General features: G+C 50.6%; 7 protein-coding genes across 7 annotated transcripts; 3 read left to right on the forward strand and 4 right to left on the reverse strand.

Annotated features, from left to right (window-relative positions):
- Positions 1–489: 489 nt before the first annotated feature.
- N7443_005639 (uncharacterized protein) lies at positions 490–1,428 on the reverse strand (the record flags this gene model as incomplete). Its single annotated transcript, XM_056885695.1, has 1 exon — positions 490–1,428. The coding sequence occupies one exon, from the start codon at positions 1,426–1,428 to the stop codon at positions 490–492; it is 939 nt and encodes a 312-aa protein (XP_056741143.1).
- Positions 1,429–1,883: 455 nt separating this feature from the next.
- N7443_005640 (uncharacterized protein) lies at positions 1,884–2,995 on the reverse strand (the record flags this gene model as incomplete). The annotated part of the gene is made up of 3 exons (XM_056885696.1): positions 1,884–1,923; positions 1,972–2,511; positions 2,562–2,995. The coding sequence occupies 3 exons, from the start codon at positions 2,993–2,995 to the stop codon at positions 1,884–1,886; spliced, it is 1,014 nt and encodes a 337-aa protein (XP_056741144.1).
- A 456-nt stretch (positions 2,996–3,451) lies between these two features.
- On the forward strand, positions 3,452–5,238 carry N7443_005641 (Zn(II)2Cys6 transcription factor domain-containing protein; the record flags this gene model as incomplete). Its single annotated transcript, XM_056885697.1, has 2 exons — positions 3,452–3,513; positions 3,561–5,238. 2 exons carry the CDS (start codon positions 3,452–3,454, stop codon positions 5,236–5,238), a joined length of 1,740 nt encoding a protein of 579 aa, XP_056741145.1.
- A 161-nt stretch (positions 5,239–5,399) lies between these two features.
- N7443_005642 (TFIIH/NER complex subunit TFB2) lies at positions 5,400–6,942 on the reverse strand (the record flags this gene model as incomplete). Its single annotated transcript, XM_056885698.1, has 3 exons — positions 5,400–6,627; positions 6,679–6,766; positions 6,819–6,942. The coding sequence occupies 3 exons, from the start codon at positions 6,940–6,942 to the stop codon at positions 5,400–5,402; spliced, it is 1,440 nt and encodes a 479-aa protein (XP_056741146.1).
- Positions 6,943–7,128: 186 nt separating this feature from the next.
- Positions 7,129–8,162, forward strand: N7443_005643 (PaaI family thioesterase; the record flags this gene model as incomplete). The annotated part of the gene is made up of 10 exons (XM_056885699.1): positions 7,129–7,155; positions 7,220–7,260; positions 7,316–7,328; positions 7,395–7,460; positions 7,577–7,619; positions 7,673–7,744; positions 7,804–7,850; positions 7,904–7,922; positions 7,972–8,050; positions 8,099–8,162. The coding sequence occupies 10 exons, from the start codon at positions 7,129–7,131 to the stop codon at positions 8,160–8,162; spliced, it is 471 nt and encodes a 156-aa protein (XP_056741147.1).
- A 1,146-nt stretch (positions 8,163–9,308) lies between these two features.
- N7443_005644 (uncharacterized protein) lies at positions 9,309–13,686 on the reverse strand (the record flags this gene model as incomplete). The annotated part of the gene is made up of 4 exons (XM_056885700.1): positions 9,309–9,733; positions 9,786–13,262; positions 13,323–13,423; positions 13,478–13,686. The coding sequence occupies 4 exons, from the start codon at positions 13,684–13,686 to the stop codon at positions 9,309–9,311; spliced, it is 4,212 nt and encodes a 1,403-aa protein (XP_056741148.1).
- A 212-nt stretch (positions 13,687–13,898) lies between these two features.
- N7443_005645 (THO complex subunit THO1/HPR1) lies at positions 13,899–16,123 on the forward strand (the record flags this gene model as incomplete). Its single annotated transcript, XM_056885701.1, has 4 exons — positions 13,899–14,135; positions 14,212–14,290; positions 14,340–14,458; positions 14,516–16,123. 4 exons carry the CDS (start codon positions 13,899–13,901, stop codon positions 16,121–16,123), a joined length of 2,043 nt encoding a protein of 680 aa, XP_056741149.1.
- Between the last annotated feature and the right edge of the window lie 3,244 nt (positions 16,124–19,367).

The following is a 19,367-nucleotide window of genomic DNA, read 5'->3' on the forward strand; positions in this document are numbered from 1 at the left end:
GATTATGTACAATATGAAGTGCTTTTTGAGTCCTCTAGATGGGGCAGTGGTTGGCTGTATTTTGCTCATTTGCATTATAGTAGAAGCATCAGGGGCGAGAAACCCCAAATAAGTTGTTTGGGATCTTTTACAAGACTTGTGTACGACCTTGCGCGCCACTTTGCACAGCTATGGGCGGTTTACACAGCGTCCAGCCCTTGGATTCATCGGCGCAATGTTCCCCATCGGCCGTGAAAACACTAGAGTGCTTGTGGTGACTGCGTTGACAGTCTTTCGTGCTGGGACCAGTGTGTGATGAGCAGTGGAGACCGCGGCCCTCTGAAGTTCGCAACAGCGGTGCGTCTGCAACCCTTGGCAAGTTATCTGCATACGTCGGCCGGTCAATCGGATTCCATGAAAGTGGCATTTATGCATTAGCCGGGAATTGTAAGACGTTTTCCGGTTTGAGAGTGTTCTCTGTGAGAATTACACATAGTATCATGCATAAAGTTATGTCACATCGTCACAGTCAATGGCCTCAAACGGAGATGTACGACCCTTGAAACCCTGATATGTGCCAAGCGAAGATTCAGGATGGTTGAAGTCAGATTCGATGCGGGTGGGGTCAACAAATGAGGGGTATTGACCACGCTCGGTATTAGATCGCCAGAGATGTTGATGAGCAACCTTAACCAGCTTACCCAAGACGGCGATTTCCAACTTGAGTTTGACACTGTACAGCGTAGCCTTGAGTGTCGTCTGGTAGATGTAGAAGTTCATAAACTCGATAACCATGAGGGCGATATCCATCAAGATACAAGAGACGTTGACGGCGAGCAGCTGCATGATAGTCTTGCGACTACCACGATCGGTATTCGACTGTAGCATGCGATTTGTCTCCCACATGTACAGACTGGAGATAATAACTTCTTGAACACAGAATCCAGTAAGTTGAATCTTCTCCATAATATCATACCCCGCGATCGACGCGTAGGAACCCGAGAAATTGGCAGCATAGGTAAGCACGGTGGTCGGAACATGCAAGAGGAAGATATTCATGATAATCATTCCCTTAACCAGGCGTAGAATGCGCTGGTTCTCAATAACCAAATGCAACCGCGAGTACAGCACAAATGATTGACCCGTAACCATCGCCCACCAGCCGACAGTAAGCAGCGTAACCGGGACCCAAGTAGCGGAAGTAAGATCGAAAAACTTCATCAAATACCCGACCGAGTAAGGAAGAATGCCGACAGCCGAAATTAACATACTCCAAAAATAGGGACCCTGGAACCGCTTGAAGGTCAAGAAAATGAGCACGATCAGCTCGATAACATTGTACCACGCGACACAAACAAAGGTGCCGATGGTGATGCGCACCCCGATGCTGTTCCCGGTATAACTACCGGTGATCCAGTTACCGGGACTGGCCTCGCTGGTCGAGGACATTTCAGGGCCCTAGGGTTGCTTGTCAGGAAAACAAACAACGGAACCCGTGGGATTTTTCGCGGGGTCGGGAGGGGGCTGGCGCTGGTGTGGTCCCTTGCGAATAATAATAGAAAAAAAAATCAAGGGGAGTGACCCACTTCGTCATAGCACGTACTTTCCCTAGCTTCCAGGATTGGAGGAGGACTCGGACCTCGATCTGTTTAAGCTTATCTTAGAGGCTGGTGATTCGTAGGGATGTTGATATCTGATATTGATAGGTGGAGGAATAACGAGAATATGATTGTGCGACAGACGGCCGCCCGTCATGTTTTGGCCCCCTTCTCCGAGTCGCTACGCTGTGCCCAGAATGGATACGAGGTTTTCTTCGCTGACGATCACTTGACTTCTTCGGGAGATGAGTGTATTTTTTTATGTGCTATAGCTATAGACTATTGATTCAGCCTCGTTAGGCCACTTTACAATGTCGGAGTGTCGGCAAAAGTAGCTCGGTTTAGTCTGTTTTGGATTAGTTTCAGCTCCCTTGCATTGAGCAACAAAACTTACACTTCCGGGTAACGATCGCCGATAATCTCGGTGCGCTCAACAAGCTCACGAATCTGCTGCACTTCCTTGTCGCTCAATGTGAGCAAAGCAGAAGCGGCATTCTCGTCCATGCGCGATGTCGACTTGGTTCCGGGAATGGGAATAATGTCTGGGCCCTGAGCCTGCAACCATGCGAGAGCAACCTGTGCTGTGGTGCTGTCATGGGCCTTGGCAATACCCTGCAATCCCTCGACCAGTCGTAAGATCTGAGGGAAGTTTTCCTGGGAATACTTCGGTAGCATGTGGCGGAAATCGTTCTCTGGAATGTCGGCAGGTGACTTGATCTGGCCAGACAATATACCGCGTCCAATCGGACTGTACGCAATAACGGCAATGCCCAACTCGCGGCAAGTGTTAAGCACGTCGGTGGTCTTGCCCTCGATATCAAGAGCAAATGGACTGTATTCTACCTGGTATGCACTGATGGGGTGAACAGCATGAGCGCGACGCAGAGTTGCAGCTGAGCACTCGGACAATCCAAGATACTTAATCTTCCCCGCTCTGCAATATATTGTTAGTGAATATGTCTGTTGCGAGGTAGGCGAACCTACTTCTTCAGTTCAACCATAGTCTCAACAGTCTTTTCAATGGGAGTCTTCCCGTCCACGCGGTGACAATAGTACAGATCAATGGTGTCAATGCCGAGTCTCTTCAAGCTCTTCTCACAAGCGGCCTTGACATACTCAGGGTCAGATCGAACCGTACCCGTGCCATTGAACCCAAGGGCGAACTTGGTGGCAAGGAAGATATCATTTCGCTTGCCAGATCGCTTGAACCATTCGCCGATAATGTCTTCACTGTCGCCATAGATGTCGGCGGTATCCCAGAATCGTTGGCCCGTGGAATGGGCGTGGTCCAGGAAGGCCACGGTCTCATCGAGCGGGCCTGCTTTCCCATAGGCGCGGCCACCGATACTCATGAGGCCAAGTCCCACGGCATTGACTTGAGGGCCATCACGGCCAAGAGTGCGAAGAGGGGCAGACATGTTGAGAAGGGTAGTTGAAGATGCTATTGTAGAATTTCAGAAGTTGGAATTGAACTGATAAGATGAATTTCTAGGAAGGTCTTGGTCTTTATATATCATGAAACCGGACAGACCCCAGAACCCGAGACGGCGTCATTATGGCCGACGACAGAATGGATCGGCTTCTCTATTCCGTTCCCAGTCTTCGATGGGGCAGTCAATTGGAAGGGACCCGCGGTGATAGAGGAGTTACGGAGTTAAACCCGGTCTTAGCAGTTAGCCGCATCCAATCAGATGGTGTACGATCCGGGACCCACTTATACTTGCTCTTTATCCAATAGCATCTCACCAAATGCGAGCTGACCAATGAGGGATTGCGGGCGTGCAACGCCCAAACTGACTCGCAACTTGAACGTCATCTGGAAGTCTCAACACATCTCGAATCTTTTTACATGAGGCTATTGGAATGTATGAATTATGCATGAGTCATTACAAAAGCCGCGGAATAGAAAGGTAAAATCTGGCTGTAAAACCTGCAAGTAAGTCCCAGCCGTCCGTGTCCTAATACCTAGACTAACGAAGGCAGGGCCCGCCGTGTCAAGTGTGACGAGAGCCGCCCAGCATGCCGTCGATGCCTCTCAACAGGCCGAGCATGCGAAGGCTATGGCATCTGGGGAGGGGGAGGCAGTCCCTATGGCCAGCCACAGGGCAATACAGCCTTGTCAGTCTACTGCACGCCGATACCAGTCGGCAGTCTCACGGCCGACGAGCAGGTATCATTCGACTGGTTCATGGAAAGAACGACTAAAAAATTTGCCGGCCTGTTTACTTCTGATTTCTGGGAGACTCTTGTTTTTCAGGCCAGTGCACAGGAGCCGGCAGTTCGGCATGCTGTCGTGGCCTTGTCAGCTGCACATCGATACGATTCAAATTATGGCCCATGGATGATTCCCGCAGTCTATGGATTCGACGCAGAACAATTCACGCTCCAACAATACAACAAGGCTATTAAATTTCTCCGCGCACCAGGCGGAAATGGCAAAAACACACTCCGTGTGGCGCTCATAACTTGCATGATCTTCGTTACACTGGAGTATCTACGCGGACAATTTCAAATGGGAGCTGCACACCTCCGCTACGGTATTCAACTACTCTCTGGAATGTCCACCAAACCACCATCATCCCGCTCAATTATATCCCCCAATATCCTCAGCCCAGCCGAGGACTTCGCCCACAAAGCCATCATCGACTCTTACGCCCGCCTCACAACTCAATCCGCCATGTTCGGCTATGTACCACCACATATGTGCGTCATGATACGGGACCCTCTGACAAATGCCCTCCCATACACATTTCCTTCAATGGTCGAAGCACGCCAATGTCTCGACGACCTACTCAACAGAATACACTGTCTAAAACGGCACTCCTACGACCTTAGATCGACCAATCAAGCCGAACCTAATGATTCAGAAACGATTATAACCCAACAAAACATCATCTCCGACCTCATCCTGTGGCGCAAAACCCACACAGCAACATACACGCGCCAGACCCCCTCAACCCGACAATCCCAATTTGGATCCATCCTCCTACGCGTCTACCACGAAATGGCCACAATAATGGCCTCGGTGCTCCTCTCTCCCTCCAGTGAAATGGCTTATGACGACCAAACAGCACATTTCATGGCAATAATTAGCGGATTCTTCGAACTATGGAAATTTTGGACGACAGCCAGCATCCAGAACCTGGATATCACCGAGCTGATGAAAAGTCCGGAATGCAGGGGAAACGGATTCACCGTTGAAAGCGGATTCATCCCGCCTGTTTACTACACGGCGTTGAACTGTCGTGTTCCGAGGATTCGACGACAGGCTATTAGGACGTTGAGGTCTGCGCCGCATCGGGAGGGAGTTTGGAATGGGCCTTTGCTTGCAGATGTCTTGGAGGTGGTTATTGGGGTGGAAGAAGGGGACTTCTATGCGGGTAAGAGCTTCGAGGGCTTTGATGAGTTTATCGACGAGGAAATTACGGAGAGGGATTTGGCTGTGCCGAAGGTGCCGGAAGAGAGAAGGGTTTCGGATGTCAAAGTCATTCTGCCGGATAAGGTTGCTGGTGATACTTTTGTTAGTTATAAAAAGGCTGTGGACGGAAGGTGGGTGACATTTGAGAAGAAGGTCGAGCCCGGTGTTTTACGGGGTTGGAAGCTACATTTTGAAGGTCCTGAGGTGACGATTGGGGGGCTTTGGAAGGGTATGAGTCAATGAGCAGGGGGTTTTGAGTATTATATATATTTCTGGTTGAAGCTAGTATGAACTTTGTAATCATAATTTCGTGATATGCCTTTTTTTTTGCCCCAAGCCAAACGCCACGTGGACGACACAATCTGTGCCTTAGAGCCTCAATGAATGTGAATGAGAGGAAAGTGCTATTTTCTGTTTTTCAAGAAAGCTGCGACTTGCTCGTGCCTGGTGACGAAGAACATGCGTTTCCGGTCTGATTTCCAGACTAGGACGCCGACTTCCGCAGCATACTGGCATGGGGCTTGGTATTCGGCGAAGTTGGTGAAGTCCTTGAAGAGGAAACCTGCTGTAGCGCGCAGGCGGTCTCGCTCAAGTTGCCACAGCCGGATTTGATCTGTGACGGTGGGTGGTAAGACAGACGGAGGGACACCTCCCGTGTTGGAGGTGGAGTGCCCGGCATTGTGCTTGCGCATTTGGGGGTGCGCGTGAGTGAGCAGATACGAAATAATCTGATCGGCTGTGATGCCCATCTCGATGGCTCGGCGGACGGACTGTCTAGTAACCTTACCGGTGACCAAGTTAGGGAAACGGTACTTGAGATTTGTGAATAGTGAGATGAGGGAGATCTGGAGTGGTGATGATGTATATGCGTAGAGGCGGTAGTTGGTTTCGATGATGATGAACCCGGAGCCTGAGCTACCAGGCTGGCCTGCAGGTCCCATGGACCCAGTGACGGGGTTGCTCAGAGCACTTGAGTCCGAGGTGAGTGTGGTCGCAAGGCGAGTGGGATAAAACTGGGTGGCCTCGGGCGATTCCTGGTAGACGATGCCAAAGTCGGCGAGACCACTCAGGGTGCGAACTTGGTCGGGTGTGAGATGCTTCTTCTCATAAGATCGACCAAGCTCCAAGCTGCTCAGCAAGAATAGGAAGGAAAGAACCTCGACGCTATCCATGCCAATGGCCTCGGCCGTTTGGACGTAGAGGATCAAGATATGCCAGACCTGGGTGTTTACGTCCTGCAGCACAAATCCGAAGCCGTCTTTGGTGATATCCACACTGCGACCGCGGAGTTCAACAAGATGGCCAGCTTGAAGCAGCTGCTTCACGCCTTCGCTCAAGCTGGCTCCGTCTCTCGGTCCCCGTTGCTCAAAGGCACTTGTTCCAACCATATATCCCAGAACTGCTTCCCATTGCCGTCGCGCATAGTCATCTAGAAAATCGATCGAGATCTTATATTCATCGGGTGTGTTGGAGAGAACACCGAAGGATAAGGTATCGGCGGAGCCCGTAAGAGCTTGGCGGAGGGAGGTAGCGAAGGGATCGGTGACGACATAGGTGCGGACTTTTTCGTCGCTCAATTTCGATTGCAGAATGTGCAGTCTGCCCAGGATCGAAATAGCATTATCCCGTTGTCTTTGTCTTTGGTCAGCGGCGGAGCTCTCAAAAAAACCCAAGACGTCTCACTTTCGACTCTCAGCGTTGACCCAAAGCTCGAGATCAGCCATAGGAAGAGGGTCCTTCAAGTAAAGAAGGGCCATGACGAAACATTTTGCTGTTCTCACTGTTAGTCCCATATTTGCGCATCAGGTGAAAGCTCCAGGTACCCAGATCAGGAAGCATGCGCCGGAAGATGGCGAGGGCGGTGGATGGCTGCTGGTACAGCTTATTGAAGGTCGTCCCGGGGAGACCCTCAAGGTATTCCAGAGGTCGCGACGTAGATGCCGCCATGTTGATAACCCGAGAGACCTGGCGTCTCTATGGTGAGAAAGTTGAGGTCGCGCCTTGAAGTCAAGCCGATGAAGGGTACGGTGGGCGAAGCGGCCAACTTGTGCAGTTCCGGGGACCGACGCGCCGGTTGACTGCCGAATGGCTCTCTTCCTCTCCATCATCTCAATCGCGGATTCAATTACCAAAATGACTTCTCTTCGATTTGTCAGATCGGTAAGTTATTGGTATCCCCGGCTGATGCCGTGGTTGATGTGTTATTGATATCTTATTCTCGCAGGTTTGGGAGTCCTTTCGGGCCTCTTCGGGCCTAGAGCCTCGGTAGGTGATCTGTACCCGAGTCAACATACTGAAGTTGCTAACCTCTGTTTGGCAGTCTCTTGAATAATGTGAGACCTTTCATATTTGTGAAGAGATGTGAAGTGTCCTGGTGCTAAACAATTTGATGTCCATAGCTTCAGGTGACTGCTGCGAGACCCGGGACTGTCAACTTTGAACTGGAAATTCAAAAGGAACACACAGTAAGTAGCTGGCAGACGGCTTGGTCTGTAATTAAAAATCACTATATTCTCTCGTTTCTCCTTCGCACTCATCACCCACGTGTTCCTTTGTGTCCCACTGCTAACATTCCCTATAGAATCGCCTGAACATCCTGCATGGAGGCACCATTGCCAGCATGGGTTCGTGCCTCTTGAAAGAAAATCACAAACAGCCAATGCTTACAATCCACTAGTGGACCTTGGCGGTTCTCTCGCTGTCGCTTCCCGCGGTCTGTTTGCGACTGGCGTGTCAACCGACCTGAATGGTAAGCTGCAAGCTGCATTTCCTAACCTGGATGAGCACTAACTTAGTTTCCTTGAATAGTGACTTACCTTAACTCTGGAGGCAAGATTGGTGATAAAATTCTAGCGGTACGTCTAGAACCCCCTCTGAAAATATGCTTTCTCATACTAATTTCATCTAGGAGGTTACCTGTGATAAGTGTATGACAGTTATCAATGTTGCCTTAGACACTGTGCTGATATTTTACAGTTGGAAAAACTCTTGCTTATACAAACATTAAGTTTATGAATGGAAAGGGTGACATTGTAGCCAGAGGCAGCCACACAAAGTAAGAAGCCCTCTCTTGATTATTGGAACTAGGTACTAACTCTTAAAGATATGTCACCCTTGCTTGGAAGGATCCTCAGAATATTGTCGAGGAGATCAACAAACTCAAGTAAATGAAAATGCTGAGCTCTTCGAGTTTCTGTACAGAATTAGAAATGAAGCATACAACCCAGATCTTCTATGGCCTGGTTTTTTCTTGCGATGTGCGAACATCTTGAATTGATGATTAGTAATTCTAAGTCAGTGGCCTGTGCTATTTCAACCGTTTCCAGCTATGTGGTAAGAGTTGTATAGGGAGTGGGTTAGAAGGGTTGACATGTCTATTTATGCCTTGGCATCTATTGTCGCGTGTACTGCGGCAAGCGCAGGGGCCGAGACCGCGCCGCCCTGCAGCCCTCCCGTGCTATACCTCCGACCCCAACCGAGCCTCGCACTGAATCTAACACTAAGCGACTAGGCGACAAACAACTAGCTCATCGGTGTTATGGTCACGTCACCCGATCATCAAATCCAGCGAAAGATTGTGGCTGTTTAGGAACTTACTGAAGGTCGCAGTGGTGCAGATTTGAGGTATATAGTGTTCACAGAAAAAAGAGATGAGAATATAAAAAGAGTGGATATATACCTTCAGTGCAACATCATTTAATTAAGACCATGTTCGCTTTCAAAATTGAATTTATCTATATTCATATATATAGACAAAGAGCCCTAGGCCCTAGTCACATATTAAAATCCTTATCTTTATCGTAATAGCACAGGTAGCTGGCTACCTGTGGTTGTCGGAACTATGCCGCCCAGCAGCCCTCGCAGCGCTGCACCCCCGACCTTTATTGAGCCGCGCATTAAGCCAATAAATGTATACTCCGCGACCAAGCTACGCACTAAATGTAATTTTTAAGTACCCCCTGACCAAACCGCGGTCTAATACGGCGCAACCCCGCAACCTCGACAAAAACACGACCTCGCACTGCGTCAAACACCCCGCGACCAAGCCGCGCCCTAAGTTCAACATTCCGCGATGAAGCTGACAAATGAGAGACCTTATCGGTGTCAACGTCAAATTACCTGATTACAGACTACAGCGAGGAATCGTGATTGCGTGGAAAATTACTAGAGGCTCGCAATGGAGCAAATTAGTGTTGACGGTAAACACAAATACGAATTTGAAAGAATGCACAGATATCAAAATTGCAATATCATCCACACGGGATTACGCCCGCTTCTAAATCATCTGCACGAGTAGACAAAGAAACCCCTGATTATACAATATCCTCATCCTCATCCTCATCGCCCAGCATAGCCTCATCCTCATCTAACAAGCCATCCTCATCAACAGGGCCCGTATCATCAACAACCATCTCACCATCACCTAGAGCCTTAACCTTAGCCTGAGTCATCTCAAATACATATTGACCAAGATGCTCAACGCCTTCCATGGGGGTACCTTCGACGTCAGCGTCCAGCGCTCGGGTGGCGGGGAACATCTCGCCAGGAGCAAGCGTCAGCTTATCCGGGCGCTGAAGCAGAAGGTCGAAAGCGGGCTTGAGCTCATAGCAAGATTCGAAGACTTCGCGGCGGCCGAGGATGTACAAGCCAAGTCGGGCACGAGACAGGGCGACTGTAAGGCGGCGGACGTCGCGAAGGTAGCCGACTGTGCGGGTGCGGGTCAAAGAGAGGATAACGTCTGAAATGGTTAGCATGAAGTCAAAGGTGGGTGGGTTCGAGGGGAGACTTACAGTCATTTTGCTCTCCTTGGTATCTGTCGACGGTGGTCACGATCTTGGGCATTCCGAACAGGTTGTTCTTCGCGCAGCGATGGGTCAACACATCCCGAATCAGGGCTGTTTGTCCGGCATATGTGGCTAGAATGGTGATCTTGGAAGCTGGGTAGCCAAGCAGGCGCATATACTGGTACAGTGCCACTGCGTATTCGGCCTCACCCAGATTCTGAATGAAATGAGGTGTTGGCTCCTGCTCGCCGGTTCCCTGATAGTCGGGAACGTTGATGAACTGGTAGTCGAAATTGAAGCCGGCATTGGCGCGTTTAAACTCCTCGTTGGTCTCGACGGATGGGAGATCTCCCAGTGCCGGATACCGCCAGCGGAAGAGCTCGGCAATGCTTGGACGGGATCGGCCTTGCTTGTCTAGAGTGATCACGGGAACACCCAGCCGTGCCAGACGAAGGAACAGACTTTGGTCGAAATGGGCGTACTGGCGGAATGCGTGATTTTGGATAATGGGAGAGTTTTGGAAGTGATCACCACAGAGGACGACACGCTTAAGAGGGAGCTCGCCGTTCTTCATGGTTTGAAGAGCGGTGGGAATGAAGCTCTCGATCTCGGTAATTTGAGCGGCTTCTTCCATGACTACATTGTCGTAGTGGAAGCCAAGGTCCGCAATTTCCTGACGACGCATGGACGCGTGTGTGGATGTCATTGCAATCACGCGGGCCTCCTTGATAAGAAGATAATTGGCCTTGTCTCGAGGTTGACGCAAGATCTCGAATGGTCGGATATCTTCAAGCTCGGAGAAGATTCGGTCAATGTGTCTCTCACAGCCTGAAGCGATGTCCAGAATAGTCTCTTTTGAAGCGCCAGCATCGAACAATGGCTGGGGAGCGTTAGAAAAGTACGAGTGGAAGGGGAATGATGCAATGATATCCTCATTGGAGGCTCCCTCCGCCTGCGCTTCGTCCCAGAACTTGGCCCATGCCGGCTGCACATACACCGTGTTGAAGTAACCCGCTGTCTCGCAAGAATTACCGTGCGCTCCCTCCGCACTGATGGATGCTGCCAACCGCATCACTTCTGATAGATAGTGGTGACGGTTTTCAAGGAAGGACTCAACACGACCATACTTGCTGTAGTTGGAGTCAGTGTCCAATTCTTCCTCGCCGTGACCCAAGCGCAACAAATGACGTGGATCGATGTCTAGAGCAATAATCTTCTGAAAGAGTTGATTGAGCGCTTGATTGCTGTGAGCAATGAGCAAAGTGCGCTCATTGGGGAAGTTGTGATAAATGTTGTTAATAATTTGTGTCGCCACGTCAGTCTTGCCCGTACCAGGAGGGCCCACAATGACGGATAAACCAGGCTGGGTACCGGACACAATTGCCTCAACCTGGGAAGGAGTAAAGCGAACTGTGTTAAGCCTGGGTGCATCAACAGGGTAAGGGCCAGGGTTGGGCGGCTTGTATGTTGAAACACGCATTGTGCTGGAAGCTTGCTCTGGTGCCTCGGCCTGGCCACGCCTGCGCTTCTTCGCAGGAGCAGCGGAAGCCTCGGCAGGTTCACCCTCGACTGATTCCAGAACGTAAGGAGGCCCGAAGCTAGCAGACTCCGACCCTGAAGGCTCGATGGTCTTGCCGGGGAAGCTCTCTACTAAGTGAGACCAGTCCAGTATAGTATCCCGGAAATCAATAGACTTGAGTTTGTTAGGCAACTGAGTATACTGAGCACCTGATGGGTCTCCGTATCCAAGGAAAATATCCTGAAGCCAAGACGGAAGAGTCATATCTGATACAATGAGTTTCTGCATCGTTTGAAGAATTGACTTGAAGTTGTTCTCTCTGCCCTTTCTCCGAGCCACGACATTAATCAGGGGGTAAATGTCTGGCTTGCCATGTGCTTGACGGTCCTTATCCGCCTTGAATGCGGATGCATCCATGTTGACAATTAGTTTTCGGACTCGCGGACGTCCAGCATGGCCATTCGCTTGACCAGCAGCTTGCTGCCGCAGCGGGCGACCTTGCTCATCCAAAACTTGAACGATCTCCGCGGTGCGAAGATAGGTCATGCGGGGGCCCTCTGCATTCTGATCATTACCACCCAACTGTGCAGGCGCGGATGACTGAACAGCCAAGAGGTAAACAACATCATCAGGGCGAAGAGAGTCCCACTCCTTCCGGATGTGGTCTGCAAGTCTTCCGACTTCAATAGCAATTTCGGCACGAATAAAAGCCGGGTTGGGGGAACCAACCTTGGCCGGCGCAACTTCGATGATGGCGGGCTTGGTGATAGGGATCGCCATGCGAGAGAATCCGTCGAAGGTCAGACTGCCATCACGGTTCGCGCGAGGCTGCATGCGCTTGACAAGCGACTCCATATCCTTGCGAATCTGGAAGAAAGCCTCGGATCGATAAAGCAAAAATGAACGCCACAAGAAGTCGCCGATACTCAAGTACTGAAGGTTGAGCTTGGGAATTGCAAGAGGTCTTGAGCCATCATAAGTCTCATTCCGCATCAAAGCGGAGTCGTAGAGACTGTCTTCAGTAGGAACAATGTTCAACTTGGCAGCAGTATCCTGGAAAGAGAGCCTGCGCTCGTAGAAGGTCAAAAGGACTTCCATCCAGAATTGACGGTTTGGCTTGACATTTGACGACTTGGGATAATTTGTGCGGAATCCCAGTTCGGAGCATAGTGTTTGAAGTTCCGACTCGTCCAAAGACGAGAGCTGGCTCTCCAGCTCTGAGCGCTGCTCAATTGAACCTAGGTTCGACAGGGCAAGAATCATGAGCTTGTCCTTGAAAGACTTCATGGCCGTTCTTTGTAAACGGGCCAGCTCCTGGTTGTGCAAATCGTAGACGGCCTGGGGCGAGAGTGCCTCTCCAGAATAGTCATCGATGGCGAAATCCATGAAGTGCTTGAGGAGGCTGTACAAGTCCCGGAAGAGCGCATTGTCAGGCGAACGATATATTTGCGAAAGACGAATGATGGGGAGTAGATTGAGGTCCTTCAGAAGTGTGTTGACGTAACGACGGGTTGGGAGTTGACTCAAGAGATCCACCATAAGCTCTAGGAATCGTTCGCAGTAGAACAAGTTCTCCTTTTGATCCTTCTCCGCGCCATTCAACTTCTGCAGGAAGTCCAGCAGCATCGTATAGAGCCAAGACCGTTCAAAGCGCAATTTCGCCTTGGCGGGTTCATCTCCAGCATCGTATCGCTTGCCGGCAGCCCTCCATGCCTTCTTCAAAGTCGGTGACTTTGCAATGACGCGTTCTCTGGCTTCGTCGCTGACTAGGTTGTGCCAAATGGAAATAGAGACAAGAGGGGCGCATTGCTGGCGAATCAGGACGTTCTCGAGCGATTGGAAGGCACCGATGATGAATGAAATGATGGACATTCGCGACTGGGTCGCCAATGAAGGATCGATGCTCATCGAAAGGATACGGTGGAACAGGCTCGAGAAATCATCGCCGCGGTCGGAGAAAATGTCTGCGTAACGTCAGTCGTTGCTATTCCACTGTCTTAACTTCACCTCTCGCATTCACTTACTCCATATCGGCAAGTGCTCGCGATACTTGACGCCGACAATCAGGGCGATCAGATGGATATGGTGATTGGAAGCATCCTCGGTGTATGTCGGCCAGAGATATCTGCGATCGCGTCAGCCCTGCGGGGATAAGATTCATCGAGTGCGGGCAACTGACTTCTCCAGAACATTCAAATTCTCCAAGATCAAGAGCGAGCGACTTGTGAAGCCCTCAACTTCCAGCGGATCCCACAATTGCTTCTTGATCACATCTGGTTTGACCTTGCGCACCTTGGTGTCCAACCAGTGCGCCTTGGCCAGCTTCACCCACGGGCTATCCTCGCGGAAATCCACGACCGTTGGCCTGGACTCCAAACTCTGCGCCATCGCCGCAGTCGATTGTCCCTTATCCGGATAGATGAGGAGTGAGGGGGTGGATCGGAAGGGTAACGTCGCAATCGAACATCGAAGCCGAAGCTGGGGGGAGCTTTTTCAGAAAGTCTTGGCTCTCTCTCCGCCGAGCCGCAAACCTTCACTCCGCCCGACGTCTCTCTTTCGTCGCGCCCACAGCTGTCACTCCAGCCTCACACTGGTCGAAGATGGCAAGCGCGGATATCGAGGCGGTTCGGGTTTACAAGGGCCTGATCGATGGTCTCTTGGACCGCGCGACGCAGGTCAAGCCTGCGCAGATCGAACCCCCATTGACCGAAGGGCTCCTCGGCGATCGGATTTGGGAGGTCCCGGAACATGAACAAGGGGCTGTGAAGCAGCTGGGCCAGCAGACACAGTATGCTTCAGTTGAGATCGCTTTCCGCCAGAAGTTCTACCCTCTCGTGGTACGACGCGCTTACCTTCAAGCTTACCTTGGCTATGACGATTGGGGATGATCGCTAACAATTCATGACTATCCAGAACTCTACCTCCATCGAAGACCCTGCTTTCATCCACATTTGGAACCTTCTTGACATTGTTTCCATTTTCTCCGATAACGGTTCGTCGCGCGCCGAAGCCACATTACGATGTCTTCTAACGATCATTAGAACAATGCGAACCCGGTTTAATTTTCTGGCTTATTGAAGAGCTACTCGACAGACAAACTATCGATGCCTGCCGCAAAGTGTTTGACTACTTGGAATCTCGCCGGGACCGGAATATCAAGGTTCGCAACGCACTTTCACGGGTCTACGGCGCACTCCATTGACTGATTCCATAAAAGAAACATTTCAAACAGAAAAGCCTTGTCATCCTCAGATCATGCAATGAGCTGCTTCGCCGGCTTTCCCGTGCTGAGGATACCGTATTTTGCGGACGAGTCTTCATCTTCCTTTTCCAAAGCTTCCCGCTTGGAGACAAGAGTTCAGTCAATCTTCGCGGCGAATTCCACACCGAGAACGTTACCACATACGATGACATTGTTAAGCCCATACACGTTGTCCCAGAAGAGGATATCACAATGACAGATGGCGACTCAACACCGACAGAAAGCCAGGCGGATAGCAGTAGTCGAGCTGATAGTCGTGGCATGGGAGCCGATGAAAAGTCACATGTCCCAAAGGTCCTTCTTTCTACGGACAAGAAGCAGAAAGACCGGGAACCAAAGGAACCAGTCGATCTTGATGCTCTATATCCTATTTTCTGGAGTCTACAGATCTACTTCTCAGCGCCCAGCAAGCTGTTCGAGCCGGACCGTTTGGCATCATTCAAGGCCGGCCTTGAGGCAACGTTATCCGCTTTCAAAAACATCAACACCGAACTCGACAGTCAAGGTGGCGGACGGTCGTCCGAAGAAGCGCGCAAATCCCATAAGCGGAAGCGCGTAGCCGATGGGCCCGAAATCAGCAGCAACTTCAACCCGAAATATCTTACCAGTCGCGATCTCTTTGATCTTGAAGTCAGTGATACGGCTTTCCGCAGACATATCTTGGTCCAGGCTCTCATTCTTCTGGACTTCTTGTTATCACTTACGCCACAAGCCAAGAAACACCAGGCTGACTTGACGAATAAGTCTGTGCTCTACGGATTTGTCCTGAGTGAAGATGATGCGAAATGGGCATCGAATATCAGGAGACGCATCGAAGGCTATCTGCGAGATGGACCCGGGGGGATGTTTTACTATCGCATGGTCGACACCGTTTTGTCAAGAGACAAAAACTGGGTGCGGTGGAAGGCCGAGGGCTGTCCACCAATCGAGAAGCCAGCCATTTCTGTGCCTGACTACGTGGCTGCACGCGATCAAGCCGTCAAAGCCTATGCCAACAAACGCATCCGTGCCTCACCAATGGGAGCGCTGGATTTCAAATTCTTATCCGACAGCGAAGCATTGGCCAACATCGAGCGGCTCAAGGAAGCAGACCGATTCGCTGTCCCCGATTCGAAGTCATTGCAGGGGGGTATCCTGGATGACGAAATGGACATCGACATGGCACAGACCGCAGACGACAAGGAAGCCGCGCTCAGCGCCAAATCCAGTAAACTCTGGCGTATCCTCCGGTTGTCCGCGAAGACGAAGATGGCCGTATTCGACAAGATTGATGATGGCAATAATTTGAACATCCTCTTTGAAGCCCCAGCGCCGGCTGGGGAGACTCCCCAACCAGACGGAAACGAGGACCCCCAAGACAGCCTCTCTGCAGAGGGCAAAGAAAGTGGCGAAGAAGAAGAAGCAGCACAAGATACCCAACCCCCTATTGAGAGCACGAACGTCACCGACGATACCCAGCAGCAAGAAAGCACCCCTGCCGAGAAACCGACAAGCGAACAAGGCCCCGCCGTTGAGTCTAGCGTGGAGACCGGAGATAATACCAAAGAAGAGTCGGCAACCTGACGGCATGGCGCAGGGCCAAAGTTTATGGCAGGATGCTTATGGCTTTGACCCCTTTCGTCGGGACTGCGGAGCAATACCCGCAATGGGTATCGTTTCGCGGGCACGGCACCTCATAGATCAGCCTTTAATTCTCTCTAGGGCGCATGCGCCCCAGCCCTGTTCAACCTAGCAGACTCGATCTGGTAGCACATCCTGTATTTATCGAGCTAGAAGCGAATGAAAATCCAATACCATCGAGTACAAAGCCCGAAGAATCCGAGAACCTTGGTAGCTTTTTTCCATCAGCCAAGCCACAATCCAAGGGACCGGTTCGCTTGCGGGCAGTGTTCCTAGTGGCATCGAACATCAGACATCAAGATGGCGATACGATCTTGATCTGGATGATCTTTCCGGCGGTTTGTGTTCCAGCTGCTTCAACCCAAACTCGTCTGTTTCGCATGACGCATTCACGTATGGCTACAATGTATCCAGAATGAGGAACCCAAAGTTATCTCCTTCCTATATTGCTAGTGATTTTCAAAGGCATGTTAGGTTTGAAGGCCCACCGAAGCAGACTATGGAAGTTTGCTTCATGTCGATCAGGCACGAACACACTCACCCTGAGACCATGGTAGTATTTCTTACCCCCAGTGTCTTTGATCTGGGGCTTAGCGAGGCAGTGAAGGAGCCCCTTTAGAGACTAGAGTCAGACTTGTCACCCGATGGAGAAGGAGCACAATCTTTAAAACCGAAGTGATGGGATAGGAGTGGGACTTTGGATTTTTACATGCTGGATTAGCTACCGACGTGGAGAAAGGGGGATACATAGTGTTTTTTTTTTTTTTCTTCTTTCCTGACGGTTCGGCAACTTTATTGATTTTGAGAGCTGTTCCTGCATGAAATGTCAACAAAAGCCATTGTTTGGGGATTAATTTTCCTAAAAAATAGTTTTTGTTTTATTTATTTTTTTAATAATTATGCCTAGTGCCAGCGGGAGATTTCCCCTGGAATATCCGAGCGTAAATCCGGGAAGCAATGGCTAGATTGCAGGGCGGGCGAACCGTCGCAGCCATGTTTCACTTTTCTCGTGCACCGAGGCTAAGAGGGGTTAGTTGAGGCATCGGTGTCGGAGGATTAGGACTAGGTGTACGAGGAGGAATTTAGTGAAGTTTAGTGAGCTTGTTAGTCAGTTTAGCGTGAATCAGGGTGGACACAGTTTGCCCCCTGTACCTTGCAGCTATACAAGACATCGACGCTTAGCGGAATTCCGCGTGGTATCGGACCATGCGGGCGTTCGCAGGAGAGATTGTTCTCGAAGCGCGACGCACTGATCGCAGAAAGGCGTCACCAGGGAACGCCCAGAGTCGGACAGTTGCAAACTCCACATGTGGAGCACAAGGTCGACGCTATACAGGACGCGGAAGGAGACTTTTCCTTTCCGTATCGATCTGAGCACTGGCCAGGTGTGTGTTGGAACTACTGTATAACGTTTCTCAATTCAATAGATCGAGAGGAAGAAAGACTTTCTCCCCCCCCCCCCCATATTTCCCAATCACAGACTCTCAAACCGGGAGTATCGTGCGATCCGTGGAAACAACACGGCCGTCGCTGTCAGACCGAGTTTCAGGGATATTTGACCCGCTCCCAACAATGGGATGACCATGGAATGTGGCTTGAACAAAGCGTTTGCAGGCGCCCATATACCCTTGTAGGTAAGAGTCCGTCATAGCAGCAGTTTACTGCTGAACTGTGCAGTTTCTTGGATCTGCAGGGCACACGATGGCCATTCGGGCCCAATGAACCGGCGTGCACGATCCAGGAGGGGCGCCTGGGCCAAGCGATCGGCTTGCGTCATCCCAACCCCCTCGATTCTTCCACTCGCAGCACGATGACGACGGGCATCTGGAGGAAATGAGCAGAGAGACCGTGACTGGTGCTTGGCACCTGCGTAAAACGCCGGAATTAAAGTTGCGCACAGTGATCCCACGATCGATCTTGTCTCCCTCCCCCCACGGTCGTTCCAGAATGTGCTCTCTTCTACACATGGTTGACAGATAGCTTTCACGGGACGGGCTGAAGTCTAACCGAGGCATGTTTGTAGAAGGCATCCAGAACAACCTCAAACAGTAGTCGACTCCATAGGGGATCCAACACGGGAAAATCCGATCGAGACAGACTTTCCGCCCCCGGAGGCACCGGGCAAAAGATGATCGGACGCGTGCAACGCTAAACAGGCTAGGAGACGATCAGCGAAGGGCTTCGGCCGTAGCAGTATGCTCTGCGCGATGTGATTCGGGATCGTTTCTAACGGCCCCGAGTTTTCTCCCCTCCGAAAGCCGTACGATGGCAAAATAAAAACGGGCCTTGTCTCCACGTTCCGATCAGGAACTGCGCCTTACCAACGTAGTCCTGCGTAATTTGCTCCACCGACTACTGACTATTGCTGCATGAAACTTCGGGAAGAAAAAGAAAATAGGAAAATAGAGGATCATGATCATGAGAGTATCGACCAGTGCCCCGATCGGCTTAGATTCCACTAACTCGGGTTCATGCAAAGCCCGATGGGCCGTTAGCTACCTAATTTGTGTGTTCTACCGGATTTTCAAGCTTCCCAGTTTGTTATCTGGGTCTTTCGATTTTTATCTCTGACATTGTCATCCCTCACGGGAATTAAATTAACCAGAGCCTGGAAGAGTCGAGGACACGGCCCACCGTTTACTTGGTACTCTAATTTTCTTATTCAATTACGAGTCAAGTTCATAGATCACAAGCTCCGGGAAGCCACTGGGTAATTTCCTTCATTCCCAGCTGTGACCTAGAACGTTTCATGGCTGATGTGGAGATTGGCCCAGGAGCTCCTCTCCTCTCGGTGGAGAGCCCTGACACGGCGGCTGAGCCACGGTTGACCCCGAGCTCTTAGCGTATGCGCAGAGACCGCCGTACGGCATTTGCAGATACCTGTACGTCAATTAGTTAAGAGATAAAATATTAAAATAATAATATAATAAAATAATAACAAACGATGTTACCTGCAGGAGAGGGGAAAAAATGAAACTCAAAGAAAGTATACAAAATGACTGACGGCTGTGGCGGAGGCAATTCTCCGTGCTGAACCAGGAGTCGGGAATTCCCACATCGTTCCTGCTGGAACCGCGTAGCCGAAGCCCCCGTCTGGGTTTCAGGGCCTAGCAAAGACCAATAGGCTTTTCTGTATTCCCTTCTGGACAGCTTGTCCATGGATAATCGCGGGGTTGTTATCATTTTT

Source organism: Penicillium atrosanguineum (assembly GCF_028827265.1).
Source record: "Penicillium atrosanguineum strain IBT 20685 chromosome Unknown utg000004l_segment0_segment0, whole genome shotgun sequence".
Lineage (NCBI taxonomy): Eukaryota > Fungi > Ascomycota > Eurotiomycetes > Eurotiales > Aspergillaceae > Penicillium > Penicillium atrosanguineum.